This window comes from Camponotus vicinus, unplaced genomic scaffold, assembly GCF_025532165.1.
Source record: "Camponotus vicinus isolate PSW18456_S1 unplaced genomic scaffold, iyCamVici1.0 SCAF_12, whole genome shotgun sequence".
In the NCBI taxonomy this organism is placed as follows: domain Eukaryota; kingdom Metazoa; phylum Arthropoda; class Insecta; order Hymenoptera; family Formicidae; genus Camponotus; species Camponotus vicinus.
Genome location: NW_028141948.1, coordinates 11,446,407 through 11,467,438, shown reverse-complemented (window position 1 = coordinate 11,467,438; position 21,032 = coordinate 11,446,407). Strand labels below are relative to the sequence as shown.

Below are 21,032 nucleotides of genomic sequence, written 5' to 3'. Positions count from 1 at the left end.
TAAAAACGAACAATTCTTTAAAATTATTATAAATGTCTGAAATAAAAATAAATTTAAATATAAATCTGTTTTTATCATTTTGTATATAGCACATAACTATTACACTTAATAATTATCTAAAATTACTATCATCTCTTTTTTATCTTATCATCATAATTATAATTATGCGATAATTCTTTCCTTTTCTCTTTCTTTTACTTTATTTAAGTATATTATTGTCTTATTTTAATACTTTACTAATTAAAAATGCATTTTTATTCAACCAATCTATATTTTCCATTTTTATAATATAATTTATTTCCTTTTATAAAGAGAGAAACAGTTTCAGTTTTATTTATGTCGTGTTAAAATAAAAATATTTTATAATTATCTATATTTCAACTTCACTTTCATAGAGACATCGAATAACATGTAAACAATACTTATCAAGAAGATTGAAAATTTTCTTCAATATCTATTAACTAAATTTATCTAACGTCTACGTTCAAAATAGCGGAAGTACTTGCTATTGGATAACTACTTCCTGATATCGAGGACGAGATATGATCTTTGTCTATCAATTTCCAGGCCATAAGTGATCTAATATATAGTGAATGTACAGTATACGCTTTTCAAAAAATCGTCATTAGATAATAAATATCTATAATTCTGTCTTCGATTACATGAAATTTTAACCTACACCTTTAATAATTCTAATTAATTCTATGATGTGAATCGCAGAGACACTGCGTTCTCTCCCGTATCACAGGTTGTATATATATCAGGAGCCTACTGTGAAAGATTCAGTACCATCAACAGTATTCCGTGCAAGATGAAGACTTTGGTAACGGTAATTAAACAGTTAAAAGTATTTTAAGCACAAATTCTTAAATTTTGCAACATATATTAACATGTATTATAGATAAAAAAACTTTATATTTTTAAAACGGTTATTGTAATTTAAATTTCTTTGAAAAAAAAAGAGAAAGAAGATTTTAAGATTTACAAAATTATTACATTTTTTTCGCAAAATTAATTTACATTTTCAATATAATAAAAATAAAGAATAATCAAGCTTCTATTTGTAGATTGTGCTTCTATCTGCCGTTGCATCTGTAGTGGAGCTAAAATCAGATTCGAAAAAGCAAAAGCGCGGAGTGGCATTTTTTGGGTCGCCTGATTTATTTGGAATTGTGCCAGCATTCGGTCCTGCATCGTGGGCTCCCTCAAATTTTGCGGCTTCAGCCTGGAATCCATTAAGCAATCCAGATATTGCGATCGCGCAAGTTCAAGTTCAAGCCGCGCATGATGTGGCACTTCAGGTATGTGCATTTATTAACTGTGTAATAACACATATAATATTTATAGTAAAATTATTCAATATACATACAAGATTTAAAAAATGCATTTTGTATTAATTTTCATAACAGGCTTTGAAGGATCCGACGCCTGGTACACCCAGCATCGCATACCCATCTGAAGTTTTAAAAGCGATTCAGCAAGCAAAAGAAGCGAATAACAATGTTGCCCTCGCCCAGCATAAAGTTGCGGAAGCGAAGCAAGCCACTCTATTTCAACAGAAAATTGCATTAGCAAAAGAGGCAGCAGCGAGAGAAGCTGCTGCCAGGTATAATATGTTAATAATTTTACTCGATTATTCCTTCTCTTCGTTACATATTTTGTTATATACTTTATTATATATTTTTATATATTTTTATATATTATATATTTATATATTATATATATTTTTGTATATATTTTTATATATTATAGACAGTAAAATTATATCGATTGTGCGTTTATCTTATATTATGATTTCATATTTTTTCATGTAGATCGCAAAAAATTTCTCAGCACGCCGAGGCCGAAGCTAAAGCCAGCGCTCGACAACTTGTAGCCCTGCAACAGAGATTAGCAACCCTAAAAGCAGCTGTGGCAGCCGCACAAAGAGTAGCGGCGGCTAGGGAAGCCGCCGCAGCTGCGGCGATTCAAAGAAACGCAGCTGAAACTGCCGCAGAATTACAAAAACAGGAAGTTGATAAACAAATTAACCAGAGCGAACAGGAAGCTAAGGTATTGTAGTATTATAAATTGCGCGATTTTTTTATTACATTTTTAAAATAACACTAATTTAATATATATATATATATATATATATATATATATATATATATATATATATATCACGTATAAAGTTAAATTAAAATATTTAATTAAATTTGAAAATTATATTTACATTTATATAATTTATATATATTAATTATATTTATATATTTATATAATTATATTATTACTATTTGTTATAACTTATTAATTAATAATTCTTATATTTATTCTTAATATTATTATGTTTGATTGTTGTCTGAATAGGAAAAGAATGTATTAGCTGCGAAAGAAAATGCAATTGCAGCTGCGGTTCAGCAAGCAAGCTTACAAAAACCGGTTCATCATCCTTGGAGTTGAAATTATCTTATAATGTTGCATTTTGCATTAATACAGGCATATACATATAATACATTTATGGTGGTGGCATACATGAAAAAGAATATAGAGTTTTATAAATATATTCTTTCTCTCTCTCTATTTCTATCTTTGTTTTAAGATTATTATGCATAAAAATTCGTCAATAAAAATTATTTACACAGTTTATTTTAGAAGTTTTTAATTAATCAATTTACCCAATCTTTTAAATTATTCACATTTTAATCAATATTTAATAATAAGTAAATATTAATTATGCTTATATTAATTTGTGTTTATTAATTTGCATTAATTTTTGGATATATTCATGTAGAATTAATACAAATATATATATTTGATATGATCATATTGATTACACAAATATATAATTTCTTTGTGAAGAATTTAAGAAATACACTTTTGTTAACAAATACTCATAATAAATGCACTTAAAACTACGGCAATTATTTTACTTTTTGATCTCAAGCTATGTAAAAAAGATTTACTTTTCAAATTTCCAATCTATTCCATCACTGAAAATTTATCTCCTTTACGAAATACAAACAGTGAAAGTTTCAGTATCATTTCCGAAAGAATTTGCAGAACAATGGAAGTAAAGTCTGAGTGCTTGGTTATGTAGAACGTGACGTTGAAATCAAGTACCTATACATTGCATCTTGCCACACCGGGCATCTAGGCGTATTCCTCCTCCAAATCTATGCACACATCCGGAGAACACATATCTAGATCCTTTCACTTGCCTCTTCCTTTCTTAGTTATCCATAGTTTTCCCTCTCTCACGTATTAGCTGTCATCTTTACGGTGCTGCCACAGTTTTATGAACCGCATGCAATTACGGAAGAAAGTCGTTCGATCAAAGTCAGGCTCTTTCCGTGTCCTTCCGGCTGCTGTACTCCTCCCTTTTTCCTCTTCATTCATTTGCAAGAATAATGAACCGTTATTTCGAATTTCTGACATTGTAAAGAAATGGATGACAGTTACGTTCTAATAGTATTAGTGAAAATTCGGCGAAGCAGAAAAAGATACGCAAATAAAGATAAGTCAAACATGATATTATATTAAGATCTAAATTTTAATTATTTTTTTACTTGCTTGCTCTGAGTAGAAACATATTCTTTATTAATTTATGTCTTTTTATACATAATCCTAATTTTGCACGACAAAAAGTTTATCTTATATATATTTATGATTTTAATTATAAATATAATTATATTTATCTTTATCTTTTCATATTTTTCTAATTTTTATATATTACAATTTTATATATTAATAATTTTTAAAGAAATTTACTGTTATAAAAAACATACAAAATAGATTATTCAAAAATATCGCAAATTGTTTTCTTTTTCTCGTGATATCGATTGATTATTTCAATATGTAATATTTTTAGTCAATAAGGAGTTCATATCATTTAACGAAGATCGTAATATAATTTTACAGCTCAGTTGAAGGACTTAGGCTGTGTTCCAATATTCACTGAAAATCTATAATGTACGTCACGTAAACTATAGATTTTCAGTACTGGCAGTGAATATTGGAACGCAGCTTCTATAACGTAATTTTATTTGTTTGATATGAATTTAACGTCATTGATTTTAAAGAACAAAGAAAATTGTAATATTTCTCTCGAGTTTGCAACAATAATTCAATATATTAAAAGGCTATCATCACAAAGATTGTGTATTTTAATAGCTTGTTTTAATGTGGAATATGTAGAGCCAAGTCTACTTGTGCGTATTGCTTTCACCATCGATAGAATAATAATAGTATGTTCAATACATGAACAAATAAACAATCTCTCAATATCTCAATATATTCTCTCAAATATTAAAAATCACGTTTTTAAAAATTGTAAAAGATATTATTTATATAAAATCGATGTTATGAATGATAAGCAAATTAATTAATAATTAATAATAATTTTATAATTAATAATAATATATGTAGGCAATATTATGTAGGTAATCTATATATAACGAGAACTTTCTACGCTTTGTACGAGCATATATAGTCGAGATAAGAAGATTCAGTATGTTTTACATTATAATCTAGATCATGAGTGCAAGGCGATATTTACATCAGAGAAATGTATGAATTTTGTAATCTTTTATTTTTCAAATAGTATATACAACTAAAATAAATATTAATGCTTTTTAAAGAAATTATTGTTACTGTCTCTTCAATGATACATAATTATTTATAAAATTGCGTGATTAAATTGTGATTAAGTGATGTGAAGAGCGAATTGTTTGCAGAGAAAGCACTTAAACCATTAAAATATCTCTCTCTTTCTCTCGAGGAAAACGTTTAGATAATCACATGACCTTCAGGCATCGCTCAATGAAGAGACCTAGAGATTGTGACTCATGTTGCGATTATTGTTAAATGCAATCAATTATCCATTTTGCATCGTCACTACCGCGGTAAACGCAGTAGAAGAAGATACTGTAGAGATCTACACCTTTCACATCGTACCAGATAATACTTTCATCGGTTGTACTTTTTTCTGCTTTTCCGCAGTCTTTTTGTTAGCTTCTGCTTCACCTAGTTTTATTTGCTTTCCTTTATTATTGCGTGCGCGAGCCACTCTCACTGAAATTTAGCTTTAACCTGATTTTTTAATAGCATATATTAGCGTAAAAGTCAGGCAATACGGTTATTAATATCTCTGAGTAAATGACAAGACGCCATCGTTACATGCTGCGTGTATCTCAAAGATATATAATTCTGTTCATAATTATTGGAATTTATATAATAAAGCTATTAATTTTATATTAAAAAATCCATCGTATAGCTATTATTTTATTTTAAAAAATCCATCGGACAAATTCATTTTTTTACATTCTTATGAACTTTCTAACTTATACATGTTTCATCAAACAATTTGATAAATTTGCTATAAAATAATTATATATATATATATATATATATATATGTGTGTGTGTGTGTGTGTGTGTGTGTGTGTGTGTGTGTGTGTGTGTATGTATGTGTGTGTGTGTCTATAAATAATAAAGATTTCTTAATAGATTACTCACTGATAATGGCTTTTTGCATTTATATGAAAATTTTACACGATCATATTGCTTGTTCTGACCTATTAAAACGAACGTTAATCTTCATAATTAGGAAAAATTCATTGCTATAGATAGGAATAGTTTCTCTTTCACTCGTACAAGAACTTGACTAAGATAATACGTGTAAATGCATATCAATGAGAACGCATGAGTTGCACTTTGTTGCAGAAAGTTAGTGCGTGCATAATTTTCATTTTTCCACACATGGCTGTTACAAAAACTGACACAATCGAAGGAACAAAATGCTCGATGAAAAGAAAATTACTTTCATATGTTTACAAATATATATATATATATATATATATATATATATATATATATATAAAATGACATCAATCAGTTCTTATCGTGTGTACTAATTATTTCTTGTTATTTAAGCTGTATTTTTCAATAGTATTTGTAATAGATCACTGCATTTTGCATCTATCTACCATGCTCTACATTCTCTACAATAATAAAAAATATCTGCCAAGTTCTATAGTAATCAGAATAAATAGCCCCCACAGAAAATCGTGAAGTTTTTGTCACCGTTCAATCACTATAGCCAACTCGTAGGCAATCGTTGCATGTATTTTGATCAATAATATTTTGCAGAATTTCTCTATTTTTAATCAATTTACATTATGTTCTTAATTCAAATTTTAATCGAGATTTATCTGCTTTCCGTAAATTCCGTAGTTTTCAATACAAGTTTATTATATTTATATTGATCTTATCGTTGAATCTTCACATATACATCCATAATATACATATAAATATATATTTGCACCATATATACATATAAATAAATATTTATTTCTTTTTATCTCTGTAATATTATTACATATTCTACAATCTTTTCTCTTACCTATCTTTTCTAATACCTCTCCTCTTTCTTATTATATAGTTCTTATAATTTAATTGTTATTTGTTGTTATCATTATATTGATTATTTATTTTTTCGGAAAAATAAATCTAACTTTATTTGAATATTATTTTCATACGTGATATAATGTTATCTAATTTAATATTTATTACGTAATATTTTTTGTATTAATAATACTTTAAAATAAGTTGTTTACATTTTTAAATTATTTATCACCATATATATCTGCTCTTTCAATTATATATTATAATAAATAGATTATTATAATAATGTTTATTGATCATCTCTTTTAGCTATGACGTCAAACTTTTGTAGCAGTCCGGTTGAGAATCGCTGATATAATGTCTCGCAGCATCCTTTGCAATGCAGTTCGCAATCAGATCGGAAAAACATGTTCTTATTTCGGTCGACTGAATTTAATGTCTAGTAAGCTCAAGCAGAGTTTCTGATTTGCTAATCGGATATAGGTGCGGGCATACGAGTCTTGTTTCCACAAGAGACATCTCTCTCGGACTCGTCTCTCCGGATGAGTATAGGAGAGGGAGAAAGCGTCATATATAAAATCGGACGGTCCATCGGAATCAATCCGCAGTATCCCATTCGTTGTCCCGTTCACGCTCGTATCTCATCGCGACGTGTTCTGAAAAATGCACCGTCTGCCCTCAGTAAGTAGAAAAAGACGAATAGGGGGACCGTGCGCCCGGAACGGGGGTGCTCGTGGGAATCGCGGAAGCGGAGATTCATGGCGCGTCCGCCCGGCTCGCGCGCGAGTTCCGGCTTTACAGCGAACAATAGGCGAAAGTGATTGTCAATATTTCCATACTTTCGTCCGACACAACGGTAGCGCTTTATAGATATCGGATATCTCGATGTGGCAAGTGATGATTCAAGTCCGACGTATCGCCGGCAGCACTCTCCTCGAAGGGAGAAAAGAATATCTTGACGGATGTTTCTAAATGTTTGCTCGCGAATAAAGATGTTTGTCACGTTTTTCTACTTGCTCGCACATTTGTCATAGAACTAAGTTATTGAGAGTGTTGACGTAACAGTATGAAGAGAGGTGATGCCTTCAATTTATATATGTCATCTGTATCTCGAAAAGTTTACTTTAAGTTTTTAACATTTAATAAAATATCTATAATACATATGTAAAGCTTCAAATACCATTTTAATAATAAAAAATTATATTGATGGATGATTTACATAGTTAAAATTTGTTTTTGTAATCTCCATTCATATTCCAATTACTGCTTTTTTATAAAGAGATAAATAACTATATGTCATGTAAAAAAAAAGTCTTTCTTCTAATAAGTAAAAATTTTTTAAATTTGTTAATTGTGTCTTTATGATTTTTTATTTTAATAATCTGCAGGAAATTGACATATTGAAAATTGAAATTGATTAAATTAAAAAGATTTTAATTCAATTATTCTCCCTTCATACAGATACTCGTATGTTTATTAACAAAAACAGCATTTGCTAGTTTTATAGAGAGTAATTCAGGATGGCATGGGTAAGTCAGTGCGTAATAAACAATTATTTTTATTGATATTTGTGATTATTATTTTCTAAAATTGCACGTTTCATTATATTATTATTCACTAATTACTATATCTTTATAGAGTTATGAATTATGGCTCCAATGTCAATGCACAGATTCAGCAAGATCTCTCTTCTTATGGATCGATTTCTTCTTATGGAAACAATGGCGATTTTCATGTAGAATTAAGTAAAAAATTAAACAATATGGGAAATATTCATACATTTGCTCAACCTGTATCAATCAGTGAACACGTGGAAATTACGAAACCAGTGGTAGTGCCAATCGTAAAGAATATTGGTAAGATTTCATAAATTATAGTGTAAAATAAGTTGAGAAATAAAATATTTTAAACAATCAATGAATTACTTAAAATTTTAAAAATTGACGATTCCAAATCTTGTTTTATAATTACAGCATAAACGCACATATATAATTTATATTAAGATAATTAACATTATAATATACGACAAACAATGAATTTTGATGTCGTTAATAATGCCATTTGATAATCATCAGCATAGAATCCATATAAGTTTATTTTGTATAAACAATTGAATGCAAATAATATAATTTTATTAAAGCAAAAAATTATTGAAATAATATATCGGCATTTATTATTGACAGTCCGAAAGTTATGTAATGAATAAATCTCATTAAAAAACGGAATAAGGAAATGTATCATATCAGATACTTAATCCTGCATTTTGAATCATCTATGAAAGTAGTAAAAAGAGAAAATTCTTATTTAGTCAACACGCAAAAGAACAGTTTCGTTTGAATATTAAAATATATTACGAAACTTTGCTATATAACAAGTTTTAAATTTCACAGATATTTCCCATTTTTTTACTTGTAAATGCATACAATATAAATTTTTTCAAACCCTACTCAAATTTTTTCTTTCCTTATTTAATTTCAATTTAAAATTATTATTTATCTATAAATAAATAAATAAATAAGTGTATATATATATAGAATATTTGATTAGAGAAAGAAAGAATATTAGATAATATTATATCATAATTATGCATGATTACGAGTATAAAAAGACTATATAAAAAGACATTATATCACAATTGAGTCATGCTTTGTTAGTTGTATAATAAAAAACATTTTATAAAAAATTAACTATAACTTACGTGAAAAATACTATAACTTTACTTGTTTGTCGTCTTTTGTCATTCATTATTCGATTAAGATCGATAAACTTCTTATTCTTTCACTAATAGTAGGAATTAATTTTCTATGAAGGTAGAACTCTCGCTTCCATTATAGTCTATAAATGTAAACGAAAAGGAATTATCCCCTTCAATAACATTGATTTTCTTCCTTAACCCAATATTCGATACTCAAGAGACCAAAAGAAACAGAGAAGAATCATTATTAATAAATGCAATAAATCATTATTTTTCCTGGAAATATAGGAGTTCCAGTGGCACAGCCCGTGACAATTCCTGTGCCTCATCCTGTAGCAGTAACCGTTGCTCAGCCATATCCTGTTCAAGTTCCAGTAGCCCAGCCTATCCCTGTACCGATCGTGAAAACCATAGCGATTCCGGTGGAGAAGAAGGTGCCGTATCCGATAGAGAAGATCGTACCAGTACCCGTAGAAAAGCTGATGCCAATAACTATAGAGAAGCATGTGCCTGTTCCAATAGAAAAGCCATATCCGATTCATATACCAGTCTACAAACATATTTTCCATCGGAGAACGAGGAAACATCGTCGTGGTCGAGTATATTAAGAAAAGTGCTATTTTTAGTATTAGATGAGACTTCAAAGAGACACAAATGATTTTTGCTTCGTGAAGCATATTCGAAAACCGGATGACGCTGAGTGTGATACCGGTAGCAATGATTCTTCTCTCGAATAAATATTGCCAAACAAAGAGATTCATCGTTGATAATACGAGAGAACCATGTTTATTTTTTCGTTCGCGTTTTCTTATAACGCCAATTTTGTTATAGTTGTTAATGTATGTGTTCTTTATTTGTTGCCAAATAATAATCTTATTTAATAAAAAAATGTCGTATTACATTTCGTATGGTATGTTTATATATTTGTCATTATCCATTTCTTAAATTATAAAGAAGTAATAAGATGAAAAGAATAAAGGATATTTATTTCTTCCCTTTGGGGTTTGAAAGGAGCAACCCCGAATCTTTATACACACACACACACACACACACACACACACACACACACACACACACACACACACACACACACACACACAATTCTGTATATTAACTATACAATACTTTATATATTCCCTCTCATATTCCATCTCACTTTATATATTCCCTATCTCATCTCTCCCTTTCATATCCTTCTGACTCTTTCTTCACCTCTCTTTTTCGCCTTTCCGTTTTCTTAAATCTCCAATCTTCTCCTTTCAGCCTCCTTTTGCTTCCGTTTTTCCCTTTTTCTTCCTCTTCTCTTTTTCTACCTTTTACTCTTTTCTTTGTCATTCCCTTCTTCCCGTTCTCTATTTTCCGCTATTATTCCTTACTTCCACCTCCTTTTCTCATTCTCCCTCCTGGTGGGATGCTTATAAAGAAGTAATAATAAAATTGATAAAAACATTTTATGTAATAATAAAATTAATTAAGAGAAAAAAAATTTTAAATAGCTTTACAGTAATTTTAAATTTCATATTTGTCTTCTTTTGTTTTACGCAAGTTTTTTTCCATAAAACTATTGCATTCCTTTTTTATAGAAAAATCGATTATTTTGTTTACTAATAATAATATGTATAACATTTATGCATTTTTAGAATGTATATATTATTTTTTTAAATATGATTATATATATAAAGGAATGCCATTATATATATTTTAAAAAGCAATGTAACTTTTTATAAATGTAAATAAAGTAATGTTTTTTATTTTTAATTTTACATTAACTTTAATACATATATCAATTCTAAAAATCAAGGAAAAACATTATTTGTGAAAATAAAGAAATAAATTTTTCTGGAAAAAAAATATCGTATAAAATAATTTTAACCTTACACTTTTCGATTTATTAGTTTTACTCTTTTCAGTTTATTTTTATACGAAGAATCACCTTCTGTTTGTATTGTATTATATTTCTTAATGTATATTTAATGTGTAATATACAGAATGTCTCAATAATTTGTTAGCATTTTTGCCAATTTTTTGCTGTCTTATATTTAGCTTGAAAGGCTACATAGAAAGTTATTGAGTCTGTATATAATAGATTTATAGCCATACTATGATGTATAATGTACCTTACGCGCATTATGTAGACGTTCACTTCCTTTCATTTCCGTGTAATTTCCGCCGACATGTTATCATAGGAGATTATAATAAAGACGGTTTAAATTAATGATTAACTGAAACGTCAGCAATTGATCAAAGATTTTTAAAAATATTTTATAATATGTTTTTTAATATATTTTACAATTGTCTTTAAATAATTCACATGATTAATTATTATATGAATTGCAATTCAGTTTCGATTCTTTGAAAGTGGTTACAGTTCAGTAAGAAATTTCATTTCTTTAACGAGTCCAACTAAACTGATTATAATGTGTAAAAGTATTTATTTTAATTCTTTTTTATTATACTTAAAATTTTTTATCATAGATCTAAAAATGTTATACGTTTATATTTAGTATATTTAGTTGTTTTAAAATGATATATATCTATGGAAAGATATAAATTATATCTCAATTATACCTTTGTGAAGTGCAAAAATTGACGATTTATTTGATATTTCACATAAAAAAATATTACATAAATATAATTATGTTAAATTTAAGAACATGGAATTAATTTTTATCATATATATTTTTTTAAATAAAATTAAACGATAAAATCTCGTGGAAGTTTTAGAGAAAATCGCATGCATTAGATCATCAGTACTTAAGCTATCTTGCTAATTACTATAATAATAAAAAATTAGTGCACTATGTGCATCTGGATGCATCGTCTACACATTCGTTATGCTCTCTTCCCATGGTTAAAAATTAATGCACGCGTGCGTATGCTAAAAAAATTGATCTATTGTGTTTTATAAATTTTATTATTTTCAATGAAATTAATAACCATTATGTTACAAATTTAATTTCATCGCAAAACACGATATAAATTATTACACTGAATATAAATATTTTTTACTTCAATATGTTTTAAATTGCATATCCTCGAATAATTGTTTTATTAGAAAAATATTAAAATTTTAAATAAATTAAACGTTACAATATACCACATAATTGTAACTAAATAATTCATTAAATTAAATATTGTTCGTCAAATAATAAATTACACAGTTCTATAAAGATATTACTACATTTTTTCTCTCTTCCTTTCTCTCTCTCCTTCCTCTTTCTCTATCTCTCACAAATAAACTAACTATAAATAACTTTTAACAAAACTTATCCCTTTAAAGACATTAATAACGGAATGAAAAAGATTATATGATAAAAACAAATTAAATTAAAATAACTGAATGAACTGTGGAAGGTAGAGATTTTCTAACAAATGCAAAATTTAACGATTCCTATAGGAAATATGTTAATGCAGTGATATAGATTACAGTAAAGGCGGCGAATGTGCAAATTCGCGTTGACACTCACTGCGTGACGGAATAGAAAATGTCTAATTCATTGTCAATGTGAAGGCCGCAAGGACATGGTCAATTATTTTCATGCGCGCATGGAGTAGACAATTGCACATGGCGAGTGTAATTCGCCGCAGTACGAAGTGAGACAAAATCACAGTGAAAGGCCCCACGGTATATTAAGACGAGAAATAGCCGAACATGTATCAGTCGCACAAGAGACTTGTGCTATCAACAGAGCAAAATACACGTGTTCGAATATGAGTAGAATCGTAAGTACGATAATTGTGTCGATAATTAAAAATATGATAAAACTTATGTCGGATTAAAATTACATCGTAAATTTATATAGAAATTTTTTCTCAGTATCTGATCTGTATTGATTTATTTAATTAATCCATATTGATTATTTAATTGATTTTGTTCAAATTTTACTAACTTTTATCAACAAATAATGCATTTAATATTTACATAATATAATAGAAAGAGAGATCGCAGAAATTAATTTATTACTAAAAGAACATAAGATCAAAAAATTTGTTTAAATTTTTTATTTGTTGCCAAATAATAATCTTATTTAATTATATGTATTAATGCTTTATACATATAAAAGGCTTTATACATATAAAAGAATTTTTCTGTGCAAGTTATTATCACACTTCTCACAAATTAGAGTATGCATCTCTTATTTTTGATAACATCATTTTGTACGAAACGCAGGTGCTTCTTTCTCTGGTGTCTCTGGCTGCGGCTGCGCCGGTAATCGTGGACCAGGATGGCAGACACTATATGATGCAAATATTCAAGATCCAGCCCACAATCGATCGATCCGATCAAGAGATTTCTGGTACTTCCGGCAGCGGTTATGATAGCAGTTACGGAAGTAGCTACGGGGGTAGCTACGGTGGCAGTGATTATGGGAGCGATCATGGGGGTGATTTCAGTGGTGGTTCCAGTGGGCATTTAGAATCATCCAGCGGTCTTGACAGTAGTCATCAGGATTTTTCTTCCGGTGGTGGATATGATGGTGGTCATGGCAGTGATGATGGCGGTCATGGAATATCGCTGGACAGTGGACATAATTACGTTCATAGTGTTCCTGTTTCCGAACATGTCGAAGTGACAAAACCCGTAGCTATACCGGTTTATAAACACATCGGTGAGTATTCTTACTTTCATTCTTTTCTAGATTTCGAATCGTATTTGAAATTTATTATAGAAAAATGTATATATATATATAAATTTTTTTTAATATTACATATATGAAGAACTCTGAATATATAAAGATATTATCTTTTCATTTTTCCGTATGAGTTTTAACAGATTAAAATAGTTTAAATATTTACACAAATTTATAACAAAAATAAATTTGTTATACATTTATTTTTTGCTCGCTTTATCTTTATGTTCTAAAAAACATCCTTTAATAGAAAAATAAATTTTTTTCAGGTGTACCGGTTCCAAAATCAGTACCGATAGCCGTGCCACATCCGGTAGCAGTTGGTGTTCCACAACCTTATCCTGTTCATGTTCCTGTACCAAAGCATATTCCTATACAGATAGTAAAAACGGTAGCGATTCCGGTAGAGAAGAAAGTTCCTTATCCTATAGAGAAGCACATACCGGTACCCGTCGAGAAGCCGGTTCCCATTACGATCGAGAAACATATCCCTGTTCCAGTCGTGAAACCATATCCCATCAAAATTCCCGTTTACAAGACTATTTATCATCACGCAAAAAAGCATTAATGTATGTTTAACATAAGAGAAAAAGGAGCATGATACAATTCATAGATAATCTTTAGCAATCTATGCCTTTCGATTAATGGATTTAAATTAAATTAGATCCATTAAAATATTTATCTTAAAAATATATTATGATTTGTGATAGAAGAGACGAAAATGGTCGATTTACATAGAAATATTTTTTTGAGCAAACTTGTTTTTGTTATGAAATGTATATGTTTGGGATTTTTGGAAAATCATTACGAATATTTAAATATTTTAAATGTTAAGATTGTTTAGAATTAATCTAATCGCATTTTATTATAAACAATTAATTTCAAATTTTACGTGATAAAATATTATCTTCTTGTGATGAAAAAATCGATACTTAAAAACCAATTGAATCGAACCGAAACAAAGCATTATATTGACAGATGTATATTCATTTTTAACTCCGATAAAGTATTCCTGCTGTCAATAAGAGAAACTTTACGAAAAACAGGTCGTGTTTTGTTCCATTGGTCGAATGCTTATCTATGCTTGACTATGATTTATTTCTTGTATATATGTTTAAACGAACATTGTGTGAACGTCGATGTAACCGGCGTATTGTTAAACTAATGTTTTTTAAAAATTGTTGTTTTGTTGTTTTTCAATAAAATGCTTATAAAACTATTTTTTGACGTTCTTATTTAATAAACATCCTTTGCCAGTTCCTTGCTAGCTTTGCACGTATCTCAAAAATTGCCAGGGTAATTTAATAAATTAAGTTAACGAGCTTATTTAAATGTAATTAAAGACTACGTTCCTTATTACTTTCAATAATAATGAGTAATAAAAGTAAGCTTTATATTATATAGCTAGCTATAACTTATGTACAACAACACGAATGACAGACATCTGTTTTAATTAAATAATAATTAATTTATTTTAATCTATCGTCTGTTTAATTTGTTCATTTTTTCATCACGTGTTATAATTATATCCTATTTTATATTATTTCTCTCTCTCTGATTTTGATTTATTTAATTTATTAACTTATCATCTATTTTTAAAATTGCATTTAGAACATTAAATATGTTTATTTTGTGTCAACTCATATCAATATTATCATATGTAATTATTTTTAGTATTTTAATAAAGAAACAAAGTTTTAATAAAAGCAATAATTAATCAAACAAATATTAGTTATTTCGAATGTTACAAGCGCGTCGTAGAGCGCAGGCGAGAGGCATTCGTATAATAGGCTTTCACTGTAATTTTCGATAAAAGCACTAAGAATTCCCTTGTGGAAAGTGGACATTAAATAGATTGATTTTGCCTGTGATGTTCATTTGCGAAATCGTCACGATCGCAAATCATCCATGACGTTGACAACATTGTGGATACATCTAACAAGATAAATTCAATGATTCTTGTATTATTATAATTAAAAACCAATAAAATGACAAGAAGTAATTTATGCAATATTTATATACAGTGTAAAAAAACTTAAATAAATATAGAATATTTTTCCTTTAATATTTTACTAATGTTATATAAATCTTTTATTGAGATCAATTGCTTATAATATAAAATATAAATATAGTTAAAAATTAGCAAAATAAAGATAATAATAATTTAATTAAATAAAAAAAATATGCGAGAATACTGGTTAGAAATAAAAAAATGAAAATTTTGATAATTTTATTATTGTGTTTTATTACATATTTCTTCTGAATTTTCTATATTTATTTACGCTCAATATAAAATTTACGCGCTAAATAAACTTTAAAAAATCTATTATATTATCTTACACATTATTTCAGAATATTTTAAGAGAGTTAACGAATTTATAAAGATATTAACAAACTTATTGTTAGTAAAAAAGATACCTAATATAAATACATATAAATTTATTTATTTATAAAATCTAATTAAAAATCTAACATTAGTAAAAATATTATTTCTAGCCTATTCTTAAAATCGCCTGGAATTTTCTATCAACTGTGAAATTTTCAATACAATTTACGCAAAAAAGAAATTTAATCAAGTTTAAATCCGGCAATGACCGTAATTTACTATTGAAATTAATTTAAAAGAGGAGGATATATTATTACACAATATTATTACACATATCTTATTACACATATATTATTACACAACTCATCTCTCTATCTCTTAGATAATAAAATATAAACAAGCTCATGAATTAGCAATTATTATTATTATTATTATTATTATTATTATTATTATTATTATTATATTTATATTATGTACTTATGTGTGTGTGTGTGTGTGTGTGTATACACTTACTATTACTATTATTAGAGAAGATATTTTTATTAATATTAGATTTTTTAATATTAAATTTTCGAATTCTCGCAAAATATTATTATATATATTATTATATATAGTAATTGGCAAGTTAAAAATATCTGTCATTAACAATTATATTAAGAAACAATAAAGTAATTAAAATAATATACAGTGTGTATATAAATAATTATTAACAATTGCATATTAAACGTTACGTAACGTTCTTACTTATTATTGTGACGATTAGTATCATAATCGATCTATCCGTCATTTTGTACGGTGAAGGTATGGGAGATCAAAGAATAGTGGGGTTGTTTGTTTCTCTGTTGAGGCGGTATATAAGGTGACGATGAACCGAATTTATGCCGAGTAGATTCTTATTAATGAACGACAGAGATATAAATATCTTAAACGATGAAAGAAATTGTACGTAATATCTCTCTATCTCTTACATAATAAAATATAAACAAGCTCGTGTATTAACAATTATTTATTATCTTTAAAACTATTTAGAATTAAATAAATTATAAAGCGTGCTTTCTGTGCGATTAATTTCTAAAAGTCGGTAATAATAGAGATAAAGAGAACTTTATATTTCTTGTAATATTGGTGACGTTTATTATTTAATGTTTAAGATTGTGCTGTTGGGAATTGTCGCTTGTTCCTATAGTTCCAACTGGGGCTTTGATAATTATGGTGGAGGCGGGCTTACGCTGGGGGAAATCTCTATAAACCATCATGACTTGGGAAGTTTTAATCTGGGAGGAACAGGTTTGAACATTTATATTTCGTTTCTTATTAATTACACAATTTATTTCTAAAATACATTTTTTACGTATAAATTAAAATTGATCATAATATAACTAGATATAAAATTTTCGACAATTATACGACAATAATTATTGATTGCTTAAATATCTCGTTATAAGTGTGTGTGTATGTGTTAAAACATAAATCTAAATTTTTTAGGAAGTCATTCCTTAGATATTTCGGAAGATCATTCATCTCTTTTAAATGAAATTAGTGATTGGCACTCGAGCATTAGCAGTTTTCATGGAGCTAATGTAATTCCTGTGGTTAAGCACATCGGTAAAAATAATAATTTATATTGGTTTCTATTAACATATGCTACTGCATTTGCATATTAACGTTATGTATTTACAAAAAAATTGCGTCTTAGTAAAAAATTATTAGAAGTTTATTGATTTATAAAAACGGAAAATAATATAAATAAATAAAAATAATTTTAAAAATTAAGTAAGTCTTACAGAAGTGATTTTTTTTATAATATCGATAAAAAATTGATGATATCGAAATTAAGAAGTGTTAACGATAAAATTCATATATGTATAAAGAATTAATTTATACATATTAGTTAATGTCTATTGTATTATTCAGTATTTTATTAATAATTAAATTCTATAATCTGAGTATTATTTTTGTTTTCTACATGGTAATAGGAGTACCAACAATTAAAAAAGTTCCGATTAACATTCCGCATCCAGTGGTGCAAACAGTTCCACAACCTTATCCTGTTACCGTGGTAATACCAAAGCCTGTACCATATGAGGTGACTATGCGATTAATTAACTTCAACTTGACAGTAAACTCATTTGTTATATTATCTCTTCTCGTTAAAATTATTCTGTGTTTTTAGGTGGAGAAGCAAATAATTAAGACAGTCGAGAAAAAAGTACCAACGCCCGTCGAGAAAATAATACCGATTAAGATCGAGAAACCGGTGCCGTTTCACGTAGTAAAACACGTTCCTGTTCCGGTCGAAAAACCGATTCCGATTAAAATTCCGATCTACAAAACTATTGTACACAAAGACCATTGATTTCTTTGTGTTACAGAAATATGTTTGTATTGTTGTTATTATTTTTTATCTAATCTGTTTATAAAATTATGCATAAACGTATACAATAATATTCTTGTAAAATATTTTTATATCGAAGTTTAATTTCTCTTACATAAAAAAATGTCAAATTCTATTAAATATTTCTTTCCGCAAGATTTAGATTAAACAATTATTAATAGCTGTAGAAACATTTATATGGAAATTTTTAGTTAAATATTCAGTATATTGTAGCTTGTCTGATAATAAATCAATATTATACTGTCAATATAACTGTTATAATCTCATCATTAATTACATTTTCATTTTTTAACATGTTACTTTTTTGTAAAAAAATTTACAGATGTAAAATGTAAGAATGTAATTTATCACACAATCATTATTAAATATTCACATTATAAATAATCTACTAAATAATCCTATATATAAAATGTGAATATTTCAAAATAAATTCGAGAATGATGTCAAATATTAATCTTGATTGTACCGCTTTTTTAAAAATGTAATTTTGGGATCTTAAATTATGTAACCAGTTTTAATATCCTATAAAGAGTCTTATAATATATTTATATAATACTAATAATTCTATTATATAAATCCTAAGAGCCCTAACAATCTTAGTGATCTTATATAACCTTCCTAGTGATCTTAATAAAATCCTAGCGATCCTAACAGTCCTAGTAACCTATTTGCTGATTGAGCCAGAGGGAATTCGCGAATTTACTAAGATTTAAGAAATGTGTCCTAATCATGATTTTATTCATGAACGCACCGGTTCAGTAGTTCTTTTCTATCTCTGTATATTTTTTACGTTTCTGTTTTTCATGTTTCTTACATATTATAGTTTATTTTATGCGTTAAACTCGTTTGTTTTACCCGTTTATTTTACGCGTTAAGTCAGTTTATTTTATCCTTTTATTTTACGCGTTTATTTTGTGTGGATTATGTATTATTGTACGTAGAAATATGTATGTATTTTCCTTTTATGAGTATCACTTTCGTTTTCTGATCAATATATATTTTAGTCATCTATCTTATTTAGAGTATTCTTGGTATCAGTTGGACCTACCTTTCTTTAATCTTAGCTGCATTTAATTTGGCTAATTTTAGTTAAGGCTAAAGCAACTGCCACCTCTATCAGAGATCGAAGAAGGAGGAAGAATTCCTTCTGTTACCTGTTACTCATTTCCATCGGTGCGTAAGCGTAATTTTACGCTCTTGTTTATGATCGTACATAACGACCGTTTGTTATATGTCGTCTTAATATAACTTTGCTTTAACTAATATAGTGCTAAGCCATCAATCAAAATTGGTCGATTGCAATTTTTATAATACATAGTATTATTCATAATAACATTTACAATAAATTTATAATAAAATAAAATTAATTAAACATTTATTTATATATTTTTCACCATATTTTTACTTTATGATATTAATCTCTTTAAACATTATGACTCAATGAAAGATAATTTATATTTATATTAGTCAAAACAAAGTTTTCTGATATTTATTATTCTACATAGATGAATGGACTATAAAAAATTAATAAAAATTTGGCGTGCATTGTAAACAAAAATAAATTATTATATTTAATATTAATAAAATTATTAACGTGTTCTTTATTAAATAAAATGAATAATTAATAAATAATTGATTATACGATGAATCGATAAGAAATTAAAATATTTTTTATGCTTTTATTTCTTTAAATTTTAATTTGCATTCGTAATGTTTTAATAGATACAAAAAAACATTAAAAGTTTCATATAAGTTTTAATAATTTGTCTAATTTATTCTAGTCCATTCATTTTAAGGTAACGGATCTATCTACAATCTATATCTACAATCTACAAATCCATTACCTTAAAATTAAATAAAAGTTTATCACTCACCGACACTGATGCGCAACAGCGGAGTTGTTGAAATCGAAGCTACGTTGTCTGTAACATACAAATATAAACAAAAATTAATATATAAATTATAACAATGTTCCAAGCAATTAATATTTCAAGAAATTATTATTGTATCGAATTTTATATCTGATGTGCAAAATAATAAGCATATACATATGGAAAAATTTTATGAATTTTAAAATTATTTTCTAAATAGAAACTTCTATACGATTTTCATGGAAAATCTTTCTCTGTAATTTTCTCTCGTTTAATTCATTTAAATAATGAGACCGAATTATTGCGCGTACGATTTATAACAACTAATATACAAATAATAAATATTCACCTTCAGGTTGCCCCGCCGATGCAGGATGCCTGTCCTAGGCCTCCTCCTCCTCTCAGATCAGTCTTACTATTAGACGCGCGATACTTTTATCGGCACTCCCGCACTTACGAGCGATATTTTTATCGCTATTTCCGCACTTTTACGCGCGATACTTTGAACGGTACTCCCGAATTTCGGTACGATCAAAAATTTTCTATTTAGTCGCGCGATGTATATATTTAATATATATATACTTGATCGGCACTCCCGGTTTCGGAACGAGCGAAAATCCCATTTCACTTACGAGAATCATCTTTGAGTCAACAGGTCGGGAATTCAACGTTACCTCCGAACAAGAGTTAAATCCGAAACGGAAGAAAACTATCGATTGATGGAATCAACG

The 21,032-nt window shown here is 27.8% G+C and overlaps 4 protein-coding genes and 1 long non-coding RNA gene across 5 annotated transcripts; 4 read left to right on the top strand and 1 right to left on the bottom strand.

Moving 5' to 3' along the window:
- Positions 1 to 798: 798 nt before the first annotated feature.
- On the top strand, positions 799 to 2,601 carry LOC145963099 (uncharacterized). Its single transcript, XM_083084756.1, has 5 exons — positions 799 to 829; positions 1,068 to 1,301; positions 1,410 to 1,606; positions 1,815 to 2,052; positions 2,350 to 2,601. The coding sequence occupies exons 1-5, from the start codon at positions 812 to 814 to the stop codon at positions 2,440 to 2,442; spliced, it is 780 nt and encodes a 259-aa protein (XP_082940882.1). The 5' UTR covers positions 799 to 811; the 3' UTR covers positions 2,443 to 2,601.
- A 516-nt stretch (positions 2,602 to 3,117) lies between these two features.
- On the bottom strand, positions 3,118 to 5,764 carry LOC145963142 (uncharacterized). Its single transcript, XR_014436091.1, has 3 exons — positions 5,496 to 5,764; positions 4,936 to 5,070; positions 3,118 to 3,368 (listed from the first exon to the last, which is right to left on the bottom strand). It is a non-coding gene; the product is annotated as an uncharacterized LOC145963142 (long non-coding RNA).
- Positions 5,765 to 6,975: 1,211 nt separating this feature from the next.
- Positions 6,976 to 9,933, top strand: LOC145962910 (uncharacterized). Its single transcript, XM_083084397.1, has 4 exons — positions 6,976 to 7,064; positions 7,845 to 7,912; positions 8,022 to 8,239; positions 9,367 to 9,933. The coding sequence occupies exons 1-4, from the start codon at positions 7,047 to 7,049 to the stop codon at positions 9,684 to 9,686; spliced, it is 624 nt and encodes a 207-aa protein (XP_082940523.1). The 5' UTR covers positions 6,976 to 7,046; the 3' UTR covers positions 9,687 to 9,933.
- A 2,818-nt stretch (positions 9,934 to 12,751) lies between these two features.
- Positions 12,752 to 14,431, top strand: LOC145963001 (uncharacterized). The gene is made up of 3 exons (XM_083084560.1): positions 12,752 to 12,801; positions 13,250 to 13,688; positions 13,979 to 14,431. The coding sequence occupies exons 1-3, from the start codon at positions 12,790 to 12,792 to the stop codon at positions 14,275 to 14,277; spliced, it is 750 nt and encodes a 249-aa protein (XP_082940686.1). The 5' UTR covers positions 12,752 to 12,789; the 3' UTR covers positions 14,278 to 14,431.
- Positions 14,432 to 16,965: 2,534 nt separating this feature from the next.
- LOC145962455 (uncharacterized) lies at positions 16,966 to 18,391 on the top strand. The gene is made up of 5 exons (XM_083083511.1): positions 16,966 to 16,977; positions 17,187 to 17,322; positions 17,521 to 17,640; positions 18,012 to 18,121; positions 18,209 to 18,391. The coding sequence occupies exons 1-5, from the start codon at positions 16,966 to 16,968 to the stop codon at positions 18,389 to 18,391; spliced, it is 561 nt and encodes a 186-aa protein (XP_082939637.1).
- Positions 18,392 to 21,032: the final 2,641 nt, after the last annotated feature.